The sequence below is a fragment of the Strongylocentrotus purpuratus genome, unplaced genomic scaffold, assembly GCF_000002235.5.
Source record: "Strongylocentrotus purpuratus isolate Spur 01 unplaced genomic scaffold, Spur_5.0 spur5_scaffold_8, whole genome shotgun sequence".
NCBI lineage: Eukaryota > Metazoa > Echinodermata > Echinoidea > Camarodonta > Strongylocentrotidae > Strongylocentrotus > Strongylocentrotus purpuratus.
In genome coordinates, this window is record NW_022145614.1 from 3803588 (window position 1) to 3819533 (window position 15946).

The 15946-nt window shown below is 35.5% G+C and overlaps 1 protein-coding gene across 1 annotated transcript; it reads right to left on the bottom strand.

Annotated features, from left to right (window-relative positions):
- Window positions 1-600: 600 nt before the first annotated feature.
- On the bottom strand, window positions 601-13438 carry LOC579860 (G1/S-specific cyclin-E). The gene is made up of 12 exons (XM_030975217.1): window positions 13074-13438; window positions 12544-12659; window positions 11976-12084; window positions 11609-11665; window positions 9648-9753; window positions 8975-9183; window positions 7918-8064; window positions 7400-7495; window positions 6735-6881; window positions 5991-6102; window positions 5337-5494; window positions 601-4192 (listed from the first exon to the last, which is right to left on the bottom strand). Exons 2-12 carry the CDS (start codon window positions 12555-12557, stop codon window positions 4073-4075), a joined length of 1275 nt encoding a protein of 424 aa, XP_030831077.1. The 5' UTR covers window positions 12558-12659; window positions 13074-13438; the 3' UTR covers window positions 601-4072.
- Between the last annotated feature and the right edge of the window lie 2508 nt (window positions 13439-15946).

Sequence of the window (15946 nt, forward strand, 5' to 3'; positions counted from 1 at the left end):
AATATACATTCAGTTGAAATAATTCCGCCTCTTCATGGGTTTTTCTGCCAAAATGACCAATGAAAATGGATTGGAAGGCTGGCTTCGTAGTAGAATTTACTGAAAAACATAACAAAACAGAATGGCAGGAGGGTGTCTTCTGTTTAATATGCCAGTTATAGTTTTGATGTTTTATTTGCTCGGTTTGTTTGTTTCAAGTTATTCTATCAATAATCCTAGAATGATTAAAAACAGTGATAGCAATTCAATACGCCTCCCCGAAACACACTCTCTCTATTGCCTCCGAATTCCAACATCACGTGCCTCCTCTATTGATCAACATTCTCAATGCAAACAGCTAGGTTCTCATTTGGATGACCAAAGGATTTATTTTAAAGTTCCATTGTCTCCATCGTTTTCTGCTCTTATGACAATAACTTTAAATAATTTTGTAAAGTTATTGCCCAGCGTATATTTAGCACTCACTTCAAGACAATACGTAACTATGTGTTCTTGCCCCCCCCCCACCCCCTACGTATACCAGTTCAATACTAGACATTAATGTATTGTACTTTTATACCTTGAAGACCAAACTGAAAAATACAAAATGAACATCATCTCTTGAAAATGGTATCATTCACTTTATTCAATATATAAAAATTTCAAAGACTGAGCAAGAACAAATCAGAGCAAACTTAATATAGAAAGATCAATACCAGATACGTTAAAATGAAAAGAGGTTGGAAATATCAAATTTCCTCAACTTTACATGGATCTTGATAGTGATTGCATTACATATTTCAACAACAAAGATATAATTACTGGAAATAAGTTAATTGAGCTCAATTTGAAAAGGATTAATTTAAATTTCATTGGATTGAAGTATGATTATCTAAAATCTCATTTGCTTCACTTAAAAACACACAGAATTGCCCAATTCATACCATGTACAGTATAAAGGAAATAAGGAGATTAAGTGAAATATACAAATCACAATCTGAAGAATGCCTTTTATACAGAATCAAAATAGAAACAAAATAGAGACGTAGAAACAATAAATAATCATCTGTACTGAACAGAATACAAAATGAAACAATTGGAGAATCAACAAACAAAATTACAAAAACACAGAGAAAACAGAAAGAAAAGAAACATCTGGTCCTACTCTGAACAGAATGTGATAAATATGCAAAGGAATGAAGTGTTTTTTCTAGATCCTTTGTTTTTCCTCAGAAAATATGCCAAGGCCATTTAGAGAGAAAACAAGTAATCAAATAGAACAAGAAAAACAACAAACAAACCTGTAACAAATATATAACAAAAAGAGTAATGAAATGCTGAATATTTGGCAATTATCTTGTGGAATTTGGGGTCCAATTGTTCTGCACCTGTTAGTGTCTAGTCTTTGGAAGTCATGTGCAAAATAAAGCTTATTACTAACTGCTTTGTGGACATTAAAAGGAAGACAAGTTTTCATAACAAATTTTTGCATCAGTAAATGGATGAATAGGTGCATACATGACATACAGGTGGTATTTGCAGAACAAACTTTTAGAGATTTTACAAAGCTGACTCTTGACTGGGTAACTGAAATACAACATTGTGTTCTGACAAACAATTATCTTTGCAGAGTAAGCGAATGCTGAATTTCATGCATTGTGCCCTGAGTTTTTGTAACAAGAAAAAATAATAAAGTGAAGCAATACAACTGTCAAACAAATTAACCACACACAAAAAGCATCCTAAATCAACAAAACATTAATATTTATGATACAGAACAATTAGACAGACACTGCTTCCTTCAATGATGACATTAAAAACTGCTAAAATTCTCCTAGCTACTTACACTACATTGTAGTTTTGAACTCAGTACGGGAAAAGTATACCCACTGGTGTTACCTTTACGAGAGCTAGAATAATATTACAAAATGTAGGAATGTAACAAGTTGACATAAACAAATATTCAAACATTTTCTTAGACAGCTAGACAGAAGTTCTTGAATTGAGACCCAAAATACCTGAAATATATGCTAGTTATCAATCTAAATGGGCAGACTTATATGAAATCAGAATCTCATCTTAAGACTATACTTCCACACTGAGAGTTACTTAATTCAGTGATAATCATAGAGCTTAGTGAAGCTGTAATTCCACTTCTGGTGAGGGACATTAAAATACATTATGTCGTCTTCCAATCACATACATACCAATATCAAACAGAAGTATTTGAATAATAATGCAGCAAGTGGTAATGAAATAAGATTTTTTTATTTTACTATTCTGAGGCATTTCAACAGTACTTTCCCATGAGGAAATATATAAGCACACATAACTGTTTTTTTCAATATACGGTATCAGTGAACAAATTGAATATATTCAGCCCTTGTAGGAGTAAACTAAAAGGGATCGGTAAAAATTACTCACTCCTAACAATTGTCATTCTTTGTCAGACAAATATCAGCAGAATGTCTTTTGCCATGTTCTTGAAGGTTTGATAGTCAAACGCTATGGGTTATAATACTCATCATGACAATCATGTTATATATAGTCCGCCATTTCAATTCAATATAAACATCTGAGTAAATTGTAATGATACTGTATCTCATAAACAAAGCACCATTATTAGATTCAAACTCAGAAAATAGTACAAATTGCAACAAAAAAACACCCAACAATTTACAAATATCCAAGGCTTAATAATTGCATTGAAAATAATTCCTATTTGAGTACATTTGGATGAATACATCATACAGGCAATTCAAACAAAAATATATGGTTACTCATAACTATAAAATATATTATCTGTACAGAATCATTGCCATGACAACTTGCATGTGTCTCCACAACAAAATCCAATGTGAGAATGATAAATACAACAAAGAAATCAAACTATTTCTGATGCGCACAGGTAAAAGAGCTACCAAAAAGATGTGGCACAATACAAACTCTAAATTCAACAGGGCTTTTCCTCCTTGAGTAAATTAATATCATAACTATTCCAATTTTCATAAATGTGCTTATCACCATCAGACCAGGCTAGATCCTTGAAATTGTTTTTAAAAAATGTCACTGAACCTAAATATAAAATAGAATTTTCAAATAACAGTGTACATATTTGCAACGATTCAATGAAATATGAACATATATGCAACTAACTAACCTAGGTGTTTTTGGTGACAGGCACATCATATGAATCAGTTTCAGTGAGCAAATATCTTAATATCTTCTGGCAAATATATTTATATGTCTAAAATAAATAGCTCAGAATAAATACAAATGTCATTATACCACTCAGATTTACTCATTTACATCATATTTCAGTGAAGAAAAAAACAACCTTCTGTACAAGTCTACATTCACAAGACACCCTGTTTTGCATCTTTTAAAATTTCTGTAAATGTACAAGAATTGATAACTTTCTAACTATTTCTCAACTACAATGTCAAACTATATTCCTATTGTAACCTAAAGGCTGAACAAAACATTTAATTAGTTGTATAATCTGTATTTCAAAAATTATGCAGTATCACAATTTTGCATGACCTGATCTAAAAGAAGATATGTTGATATTAATTAGGCTTGGAATTAGGTTTTTTGTTATGGAAGGATGGCCTTCGTATTCACAATTTGATATTAAAAACAGTTTGAACAACATACTTCACTAAAAAATTACAGCAAGACAAGTAAATTGGAAGACAAAATGGGATAACTTACGCAAGTCTCCATATTAGGGGAAAACATGTTATGTTCAAATTGACGAGGGTGAAAATACATATGATCCCCCTTCCAAATTAATATGTTTTTTTAATGTCCCTAAACTTTTAAAGTAAGATAATGTGTTTTATTGAGAAGATATATTCGTCATACTGACACTACATATACGTTTTCTCTAGTCTAAACCTCCATCACAGTCCTAATTAATATTCTATATCTTAACTACTTACAATAAACTGACTTGAAAGAGGAAAAGCCCTTTTGAAATCTAAGAGAGAAGAAATATCATGGGAAGGGGAAACCCCTTCATTAAAAAGAAACTACCTACTGCTAATACATTGATATGGCTGGCCAAGACTGGTGGCATATCCCTTCTCTATCATAGAACACCCTTCTTTGTCTTCTTATCACTCTGAGGAGGGGTCAGGACACCAGGCACCTGTACGGGGCTGTAGCAAGATGCTTCTCTCAACAGCCTTTGTTTCTCATGTGATTTATCCTGCATGATAAAATAACAATGTTATGGTTATGGTAGATGTAAATACATAGCTACACTATCAGGGACAGACATACAGGATGATTCCATGGCATGAAAATAGAATAACTTCCATATGCTTACTTCTTTGCATGTCTGAGTATACATTGTATACTAATGTTATTAACGTCTCATCCAAATATTGGTATACTCTGTCTCTATGACTGAAAACAGAGACAAGGTAGAATCTGGAAGTTTGGTCTTATTGTACTCATGATTTTATTTTTCTCCTACAGTAATTTAGGCAATACTATTAATTATTGCTGTTTTAATTTTCACCAGTTTGAGTTTTTTTCTACTGTATGTAAATATTTGTAACTCTAGCCATTCATTAATAATTGCATAGTTCAGATTTCTCACAAATATAAGCAGTAATATATTCACTTTTTTAATGCTCATGAAAGTACAAAGATCATGAAAAATATTCAAATGTAGAGTTCTCTGATTCACAACAAAATGCACATGTTTAATCAGGCATATCATCTGACTGAATTTCAGAGAACCTTTCCAGTGGCTGGAATTTCTTTAGCGAGATGAAAAAGCGACCTTACTCGCCGACACTGACCTTTGAACTCTACACATGAGACGTAGTTCAGACATAATTTTGCAAACTTATTCACTGTGAAATGCATATATCAAGAGCACCTTTTGGCACTGTCTTTAAAATCATCCTAAACATAAAGATAAGTTTAGAGCAATGTAAAAGATTACGTTTATATTTTGCGTAAAGGTTTGGGTAAATGAGAGAGCATCTAAAGAAAAGATGAATCAAGAGCATTGAGAAGAAGCTCATGACAAAGGATGACAAGGTACGGGGTTCAAGTCCCGCCACGGTACAAATGTCCTTGAGCAAGACGTTAATCTACATTTTCCACTTTCCACCCAGGTGTTTAACGGGTACCCGGTAGGATGCGAAAGTTAATGTGGTTGCATGAGCAAGTGGCGCTTGTAAAATGGCGATTGGCCGGAATGCTCGCCAGGGAGTGGAGAATGAGCACACATTGTGTGCAAGTAAGCCTAAATCTGATGACCGGGGTAATGATATGAACTGGGTTGAGAAACAAAGTATTGGGTGGATTATTATTATTATTATAAGAAATCAACTCACCAATAATTCTAGACTTGAGCAGTGTGTCTGAATGTTGTGTGCATCTCCTGCATAGATATTCTTGAAGTTCTTGAGCTGAGCCACGCCCACTTCACGGATCGTCATGGCAAATGTTGACATCCACTGGACACATGCTGCTATGTCATCCCACTTCAATCCTACAAGAAAGTAAGAAAAGGGAAAAACACATGACTTAGAATATAAGGAAGCATTTTGACATGTATATACTGTATTAATATATGAACTTGTTTTCAAACTATTGCAAAATGAGGCTAGCCTCATCAGTGATTTAAGTAAAATTATATGGTCCTGTGTCCACTCAATGCTGCTGCAACCCTGCAATATGCTATTTAAGTGTCTCTTCTACTGAAACCCCCTCTAGGGCTAAGGTTACCTCTAGTTGTTTGTATCACAATTATCATATTTTTCTAGTCTGGACTTCCATTAGCCAAACTGAGCTAGAAGATTCAATACTTTGTAATGGGGTGGGTAGATAATATGGGAATAAGGAGAACATGGGGTTTGAAAATCTAAATATATGAGCAGAAAAAAAGGACTTGACCATGTTGGAGCCCTTTATGTGCAAGAGGACTTTAAGCTGGTATAGGTAGGTGTCGGGCATGTTTATGGTAATCGTTGCATCTTTTAACTCACCTGTTACACTCAATGTGACCTCTTCATTGGTTACATGATAGAGAGCAGATGCTGCTAGGATACTGTAGTCAAAGTCCATCGAACCGATATCTAGGGTACATACATCCAGAAGCTAAAGGAAAAGAAGGATCAACAATTCTTTATAATAGAACACTCAGAAATGATGCCTAAATGTACTATATTATGTTAGAAAGCAGATCCACACACATGATATACAGATATCTGTCTCAACTGAAGCACTGACAAGCAGTTCGCGCTATTAAGATTTCCAATGTTTTAAATCCCTGATAACCAGCCCCTACTGTCATTAAGAGAGTCTGTAAGGTACTTCTATCCTTAGGAAGATTCCACAGCTAACTCCTACCTTGTTCCCCTTTCTAAGGGGAGGAATGTCCATTTCATGAGTCAAACTAGTTTGGTATAAACTATAAAGTGGTTGGATTGTTTAAAGACTTTTGAATCATGAGCCAGTACTTGTGTATTTTGACAAGGTATTTCATCTATAGAGGTCTCTCTTTACCCAGGTATAGTAATTACATAACAGAGATTATAACAACTGTTTTTAAATTTTTACACTGTTACAGTAGCAATTAATGATTTTGGGTAGGAGTAAATATATTGTCTCTGAATGAACTGTAGAAAAGATATCTCTGGTATATTTTTGCAAGCATAAAAATTTCACTTGTCTTTTCACATTAATAACTAATCTAACTAGTGCCATGATTGAAGGGCATCTGTGCCTACCTGTGCTACTTGAACAAACTCAGTCGATGAGTATGAAGGGAAGTGAAAGTTGGTCTTTCTATGGGCTATCTCCTCAGCATTACAGATCTGCATGAAAGCATTCAGCCAGGTGTTGACAGTGATTGGTGTCAAGTCCCAGTTCAGCGTCTATAAGAAGAGAAAAGATTTACCAATGCCATCAAGGTCCAAAATAAAAGAGTTTTATATGAAAGCTTGGAAAAAAAAAGATGTGCGTATCTGGTAAATGTTTTCCAGTCACAGATTTGATGAATTTTCTTGGTGCATCTAGATGTATTAAGATAACGGGTGAAGATGAAGTTATAATACTTTTCGTCCATTAGCTCTGAAGGTTACATAGTACAAACAAGTTCCATCTATTCCATTGGACAAATCTATCATATGGTGTCCTTCATGAATATTCTTCATTTTCAGATTTACCGATGTCATGATCATCCGTATTATGTTTGAATTGGTGATTTTACACCTTGTTTCCATGGTTTGAACATCAATTGAGATATCCAATCAATGATGCTTTATCAGTATTATGTAAGTCTATGTCTGTAAAATTTCTCCACTCAAAGAAATGATATGATCTCTAGATCAGTCCAAGTTAATATCAAGTTTGTGACTATATAAGTCCATCTCCTGCCTGTTGCTCTTCTTACCATCAACATGATGAGTTCTTGATCTAGGATCTGATCATCTGTGCATGCTCCGTCCGTTACATAGGCAAATTCATGCAGCTTGGGCGGGTAGATTTCCTGATGAATAAATGAGAAAAATAAAATTTGCATGAAAAGAACTGCACAATACAATGAATGCCCATCACTTTATCTCACCCACTATTGATGAATCAGGGCCCGTTGCATAAAACTTACCATTGATGGTAATGTTGCCATCATTGGTAACTACCATGGAAACAGGGCTCAACAGCCAATCAAAATCAAGGTTTCCATGGAAGTTACCATTGATGGTAAAGTTACCACCAATGGTAACTTTTATGCAATAAGACTTCACCTAATAGAGACCAAAATTACAAAAACTAAACGAACAAAAAAACTTTTCATATATTGAATATTATTATTATTCATGCGCATTGAAGACACCCTATGTAAAAAAAGAAAAATATAACAAAATCAATGTCCTAGGCAAGTCACAATCCAGACAAATGAAGAATACTCACTTCTAACTTTGCAGCAACGAATAATGATGTGATACCAATGAGCTGAAGCTTCGTCTTTGGAACGTTTTCTTTGGCTGCTAGATACCTATCTACAAAGTCTGCTGCTAGATAAAATGACTCTCTGTGTAACCTATAAACTTCACACACCTGAATGAAAACAATCAAGAAAAATAAGAGAATAAGTATATGAAATATGCACTATAACAATACGTATTGGAAAAAAATATTTTCCTGGTAGTTTTATTCCCCCTCCTCTATGTTTTATCCAGATACAAAATTTATACATGGAGGGGGGAGGGGTGGGGGGGAGTGGGAAATAAGGTAGACAAATTTGCTGTTCCTAAAATGATTTTTTTTTTTTTTTTTTTTCTTTTTTAATGATATATTGGCTGGCTCTTAGCATATATCCCACTCCTTTTTTATTTTGAATAAAAGGACTTGTGCACTGGTCATATATTCTGTTGCTGGCCAGAAGCAGAATATCAGAGAATGTATTTGATGTGGCTGTTTTTAACAGTTCGTATCCTTGATGAACAATTCATTTGAAGTAAGCTCTTTACCATGAATCTACACGTTTAAACTTGGGACTGTTCAGTCAATTGCAGTGTGGTACACCATTGTATTGCACACTGAACATGTAAAATGAGAAAAGCCTAAGCTGCATCTTATTGATTGAATGGGGGCAGCTTTGACAAACAGAAGAATTGACGGATATACAATGGTTTGCCAAGTTTATTCTATTGATTGGCCGGCCCTCTACTTATATGCCATGACTTTCACACATTAAGGCCCACAGGTAACAATAAACCAAGGAAACTCCTCAGTATAGTCACCCGCCAAGTTGGCTATATGCACGATGTTGTTTCAATTCATATATTTTATACACACAAATTATATTTATTATAGTCTCAATAGCACTAATAAAAATACAGTATTAGGGGCACCAATTATAACACTTGTGAAGAAAAATGAACAGAACTTCATTTTAAATTATCAATATTTTTCTTTCATTTTTGTCCAAAAAACATAAGTTAAATAATTTGATGGATGGACTTACTTCAATAAGCCAATCTAGAAGGATAGCTCTCATTCTCTCTCCCAGCGATGGATGACTCTTTAGACAATCATGCTTCCTTGGACAGAGGGCCTCCTTCCTCGTCATTATGGTCCATACTTCTGGAAGATCATCCCAGTGTAGCAGGGGGACGGGTGAAGCTCGGTCTGATACATGGGCTGGAAACAGGTTTCGGAATGTGACCCAATTGGCTGAAAAGAGAACAAGATGTACAAGCAGCATTGATTTAAGATGTTAAAGATTTACCAGATGTTCAAGAATCAAACATTATTATCGTAAGCATTCATTATGTATATTGCATCATGTTATTGTTTCAGTTAAGGTATTCCATGTCCCATTGATCTATCAATGACACTTTTATGGAACAATCTGCAAATGTCATTAGTTGTCTAACATTTTTTTAATGTTTCAGATCTTATATCTTCAGAGAGGACAAAATAATCATAAACATCAGCAATCATTAACATCCTTCAACATTAAAACTGTTGCATAGAAATCTATATAATATTTATAAGTAGATAAGGGGAAAGAAGACATAAATGATTTCATCCTTTGTTTTGTATGATTTGTTCTTCTATGTAATTCCTTCGTATACACTTTGTTTTGCCGAATAAATAATAATAACCTAATAATAATAATAATACTATATATTTACCAGTGTCCATTAGTTCTTCTGAAGGAGTTGATGGTTCCTTGGTTTGCATTGGAACTAGAAGAGATGTTTCTATTGACGATGACTCAGAGATTGGTACCCATCGGTTCTACAAGAAATATCATCAAAGATATAAGTTAGATCAGGTATCTGCTAAATGAAACATTTTCTTTACATGTAGTCATGTACCTCTTGGTTTCAGAGTTAGAATACATGAGCAACAGACGATGCTTGACTATGCTTGTTGACAAGGGTGACTCAATGATCTTCAGAACATTGTTTATCTTTCGATATCACCTCTTTTGTCCTCAATTCACTCACCCATTCAGAGGCAGTCCCTAAGATTGTACTTGACCCAGCCCAGCTGATGCTGGTTCTCACACACACACTAACAATAATGAACTGGTGTCTGTGCTTGTTTCAGGCCTCAGAAAAACATGTGATAAAGCCAGCCTCTCATTCATTGAATTTAACAGAGCCTTTTGTCTTGTGATGAATGGAAAGTTTTCAAAGTGCCAAGACACAATTACAGCTCCAAGGGAGGCAGATTATATAACCAAACTAGTTCATTAACCTGTAATCATTGAATAAATGTCAACAGACAGGGCTTGTATACTGTTCAAAAAGGTACATGGAGATATATCTACATGTAGATTATCTTGGTCTGTGTGAAACAGATCCGTACCAATTCAGAACTTGGACTTAGAGCAACTTGGATTTAGCAGAAACTGGAGGTAGAGTTAGCCTATGAGAACTAGATCGATCAAAATTGTTTGCCTTATTTGTGTATTAAAAGTAGTGGTTGATGGAAGGGGTTACCGGTATGTTGAGAATTTGAAAAGGTGCAAATCCCTAAACAAAATTTTAAAAATAAAAAGTAATCATAATTACAATCTGGTTGTTTTGCCTTTTCTTCTTATGTTTTTGTGACAAAAATTTGACCCATGACCTCTGCCCAAACTATCTGTAGCCAATCTTCTAGTGATGTAAAATATCATGTTTAGAAAGCCATCCCATGAATAGCGAATATGATTAACCTTTTGGGATTCAGTTATAATTCTAAGAGACCCAACAAAAGTATTTTACAACATAGAGATTGGAAAAAAAATAGGAGAGGGGCAAGGGATAGGGTAGAATTGGAGACACTTCACATTATGAATGGCGAGGACAAAAAAATACCAGAGGAAATGAAGCACCATAAACTAGTAATTACAAATAACTCTGCATAAGTTGAATCCGTTGGAGACCCCCCCCCCCCCCCCCCCACAAAAAAATAAATAGTAATAATAATAATAATAAAAATAATAATAATGATATACAAATTAAAAAAAATGAAAATAAAAAATAAATGAATAGATCAATTAAACAATTTTAAAAATTGTATAACTCCTGCAAAATATGACTTTGGAAGTGTAAATAACAGTTTTTGCATAGTAAGGTCCTAAATTGATTTGACTTCAGAAAAATTTGACTCATGCGTGTGTGAAATAATTAACTGTACTCATAGATTTAGACTACTGGTTCGTTAAACACAATATATTTTGGAACATCTAATTCGTTAAGTTTTCTTGAATCTCGAAAACAACTGAACATAATTTTGTTGAAGTCTACAATAAAATATCACACACATACATTTTTCAGCTATTTTCTGCTTTACTGTGGTCTCCCAACATACATTTTCAAAATGGTAATAAGTTGGTAAATTAATTGAGAAATATTTGAACTACCGGTATTAAAATTCTAAATAATTTTTTTCCCCTTCCTAGACGTTTTAACGATAACTGTCAAATGTTCAAACTATTTCATGTAGCAGTTACAGGTATCATGATGTAGCCACTGACCTCATTAAAAAATGTTTACCAATTTGAAAAAATGTGATCTTCATTTGATCCCCGATAACATTTTGTACTCTTTGTACTCTGTAAAGATATGCATTAAAAAAAAGGAGTTGCACCTAGACTTACCTCTATCGTAAATTGCTGTCTTCTCCTTTGAACTTCCTCAGCTTTTGATACACCAGTCTAGAATGATGACAAATCAAATGAACAAAAAAGCAATGTGTAAGCTTTTTTACCCAAATCTTGCTAAAGTTGGTCTTCAAGTTAGTCTTTAACCTCAACCACGCCCCTCTTGAGTAAAAAGAAAAAAAAGAGGATTCCCGGGAAAAAATGGCAACATTCCCCCCCCCCCCCCCCCCTTTTGAGTAATTAAAGGGAAAAATAGGAACGAATAGAGAAAATAAGGTACAAATCAGGATAAAATCGGAAAAAAAATTAATCAGGAAACAGATTTAAATCAGATTTTTATCAGGCCTGAATAGAGGATACCTACCGTGTCCTGTTCTCTTGTTTTCCTCTTTCTTGTACACATTGGAAGATTATTTTCGTCTGAAATGCACTCTGATAACGGCTGATTGTCCTGTCTTGATTGTAAACGACCACTAATAAAAGAAAATTAGAGAAATTGTATGTTATCGATTCAATACCTGAAAAATGAAAATAATTGAAGAAAAAAAATTGCTAGAAAAATGGGTCAAGTCTGAGCTGATACCAGAGTATTGCTGAACCTTGGGCTTGACTTAGGTCTAAATTGGTTAAATAATTAATACGACTGAAACACGGCTAACCTAAGCAAAAAATCCTAAATGTAATAAGACAACGCTGTGTCTGTGTTCGTATCTGTCATGACTCATGTGTCTCAAAGACCGGGAATGGAGATTTAACTAAGTGGATCTAGAATCTAAAGTTACTTCGTTCATTATAACTCCAAGTTTCCAACACGTGACATGTTTTATATTTTTGTTAAACTTAAAAGTTAAAGCCTGTCTGCTAAAGAGTAAAGAAAGTGCTAGCATTTTACTTTTTTAGCAAGTCAGGCCTAAAACAAATAATTCACATACCTCCTCCGAGACATATTTCCTTGCCTTGTCCTGTCTTTCACAGCTTTCTCACACAGTTCTAGTAGTAGGCTAGATGATCTTCTGCTGAACGCGAAATTGTCTTTGGAATCTTCCAGCTGGGTCAATTTGTGAAATAAGAGCAGACAATACAACCGTGCTTAAAACAAAGGAATTGGTGCATTGAAAAGAAAATTGAGATTTTGATTCATTTAAAAGGTTTGGGAAGACACTATATAATCTGACAGCAGAGTAAGAATTTCTGAAATCCGAAAATAAAAACACTGGACAGTTTGCTCTAAATTTCGATTCCGACCAGATCGAGGATCAACAAAGGCAGCCCGAAACCCACTTCTTGTTCCTCTCCCGCCCGAAATTCGCCTTACATCTTTACGTCGAATATTTGCCCTTTTAATCATTTTTATGATACTAAATCTCATGAACACTTTTAGAGATATCTTTCGAGTTTGTAAAGAACCATAAAATATGATTTTTTGACAGAATCGATGAGAAATTCTAGTTATAATACGAACCTTCTCCAGCACTACTCGGCAAGTTCTACTGCTCAATCCGTCATTCCCCGCGAAAGCTAGCTGTATAGCGGGAGAGCTACCCAAACATACACAGCAGTCGGCGCGTAAGAGATCGTCCAGTGACCGAAGTACTCACTGGCGGGAGTTTAGTCTTACCGCGAATATCCAAACGACATACGATGTTTTACACAAAAACGCGTAAAATGAGCTGTACAAGGTAATGATTTCAAGGTTGAATCAAAGAAAAATATATCAATATTCTATAAACCAATGCAATCTTTGAACATTTGGCTCAAAATTGAGAAAAAAACGAGTTTAGTTCGACTGATTTGTATCGTACTCAGGATCATTCACTTACGCATACTATGAAGGGCTAGTTTAATTTCAGCTCTGTATATAGGTAAATCACTTTAGTATTGATTCTGTTATTTCTGTATATCATAATTTGACAATAAAATATAAATAATCAGACTTTTGATAAATTTCTGATATTTAAGAAATCATATAATTTGTATTTATCACCTAATGGAATATATTTAAAGAAAATTATGGATTGATTCGAATCAAAACGAATGAATGAAGACTAAAAAACCTAGTGACCGAGAAGGAGGGAAGTTACGTGGAGGAGGGGCTTATGCACGTTCGATTCAGTGATTGGCTGGAGAACGACTGACCTACTACCGGAAAGGGGAATCAGCTGTTCGATCGAATTCGCGGCAAAGGCTTTGTATAGAAATTGCCGGTGCCTGTCGTCAGGTACGGTGCCACAGAGGATGGGTGGGTGTAACATGGGGACGTGTATCGAATCTCGATCCCCGCTTTTCACCGTCAAAGAAGCGGGAAAACAAAGACGAATCAAAGCGCGATCAATGTATATTGCAAATAATAAAGGAACAGATCAATTGCTATTTTTTTAGTTAGATATTTGTCCAAAAAAATATTATCCTAAAAAACTAAACTAAATATATCAAAAGTCGACAAGCATGAAAAGGGTAAATTTCGACACATATATGCTTCTGCGAAAATTGCCACACCATCCTAGCTTTTACCATAAACCTAATCGCTATTCGATCGCAACCAAAACCCTAGACCAAAACTTTGAAAAGCAAGTTAGGAAAAAGTAAAGAGAAAATAAATGATAGATATACCTTTTTTATATTTTGATTACACATATAAGCATAGGCGGCCCTCCCGGGGGGCACGGGGGGCACAGTGCCCCCCCCCCCCCCAACTTTTTCACGCACCCGAAAAGTGCCCTCTTTACCTTGACAAGTGCCCCTATTAATTAGTAAAAGTGCCCCTTCAACTTGTCAACTCTGATAAGTGCACTTTTATTTGGTAGTGTGCCCCTTTTTTTTCGACAAGTTCCAATTTTTCTTTGCAATAAGTGTCCATTTTCCATTCTCATAAGTGCCCTTTCTCTGGTAAATGACCCTTTTCAGGTACGAGAAGTTACTCTTTTTCATTTCAGATAAGTGCCCCCTTCACCTCCGATAAATGCCCATTGAATCATTTTCTTTCACCTAATGAACATTTTCCTTTATTATAAGTGCCCCTTTTTCATTCACATAAGTGCCCCTTTTTATGTGCGATACGTGCCTCTTTTCACCTCTGATAATTTTTCTTTTAACAATGATACGTGCCCCTTTTCGTTTCTAATAAGGGACCTATCCCCTTTTCATAAATGCCCATTTTCACCTTTTATAATTGCCCCTATCAGAAACTTATGGGAGCCCATTATCCGTCGACAAATGCCCATTCCCTATTCTCATGACTGACTTTTTTTTCGCTGGTGAGTGCCTCTTTTTGAGGGTGTGAGAAGTGCCCCATTTTCACCTTTGTACTTTGACACATGCTCCTTTTCTTTCCTGATAAGTGTCCCCTTTTCCTCTCATCATTAAACGCGCCCCTAATTTCAAGCGACTAAGAGCAATTTCCCCCAAAGCTCGCTCACTACGCTCGCATGCATCTATATGTTACTTATCAAAGGTCTTTTCAGTCTTCCGTTATGAGAATGTGCTTTTAACCCCATCAGGGTTCGGTTTTTCCTCTTTAGAAGATGTAATTTTTCGCATTGCGACCTCACAAATCTTTAAATATTTCAGACCATGACACCCAAATGCAAAGCATGATGCTTAAGCAATATCTTGTATGGTGTATAAAGTGAAGCAAATATTGTAATCACAATGTAAGGGTAAATACCATTGTCTAAACAAATGTATATTTTCGCTTTGAGATTTCGCTTTGTAGGTGCCTTTTTTCTTCAGAAAGTGCCCTTTTTCCTTGGTGCCCGCCCCCCCCCTCCCACTTTGAAAGTCGCTCGGCCGCCCCTGACTGTCTGTATAATATATTCATTTCAAATAATATTTCACTGGTGCCATAAAGACAGTGTAGGCCATCGCTATGCATGGCATGGGCGTGTGCACGATTTTGTGATGAGGCGGGGGGGGGGGGGGGGGGGGGGCTAAAACAAAATGTTTTGGGTCCCAGTAGAGGGAAAAGTAAAGTGGAAGTAGAAGTGGTTTTGCCTGGTTCTTATCCAAGAAATCAATTTGTTCTATAAAATTGTGGTGTAGATTAGTGTGTGTATCTGAGAGAGGACTGATTTCCAATAAAATAGAACAATGGGCGCTGTGCAAATTTTAAGCAGAGATTACAATTTCTATAGCTCAAGGCGGCTATAGGCCTATTGAAGGTTCTGAATTACTAAATCTCAGTAGCATCCAAGAGCTCCACCCATGGACCCGCCCCCGACAGGGGCTCTAAAGTGGCTTCACTGTAACAAAGGGGTGTTAGAACAAAATCCGCATCACCACCAAGTAGCATAATGCAGGGGTGGCCAGGTGCGGATCTACAGGGGGTTAGGGGGTCAA

Coding starts and splice junctions, on each gene's coding strand:
- LOC579860 (XM_030975217.1), bottom strand. Junction 9,184..9,647: donor AGAAGAACTAATGGACACTG/GTAAATATATAG, acceptor TTCTCTTTTCAG/CCAATTGGGTCACATTCCGA. Junction 5,495..5,990: donor GGTCACATTGAGTGTAACAG/GTGAGTTAAAAG, acceptor ACTTTCTTGTAG/GATTGAAGTGGGATGACATA.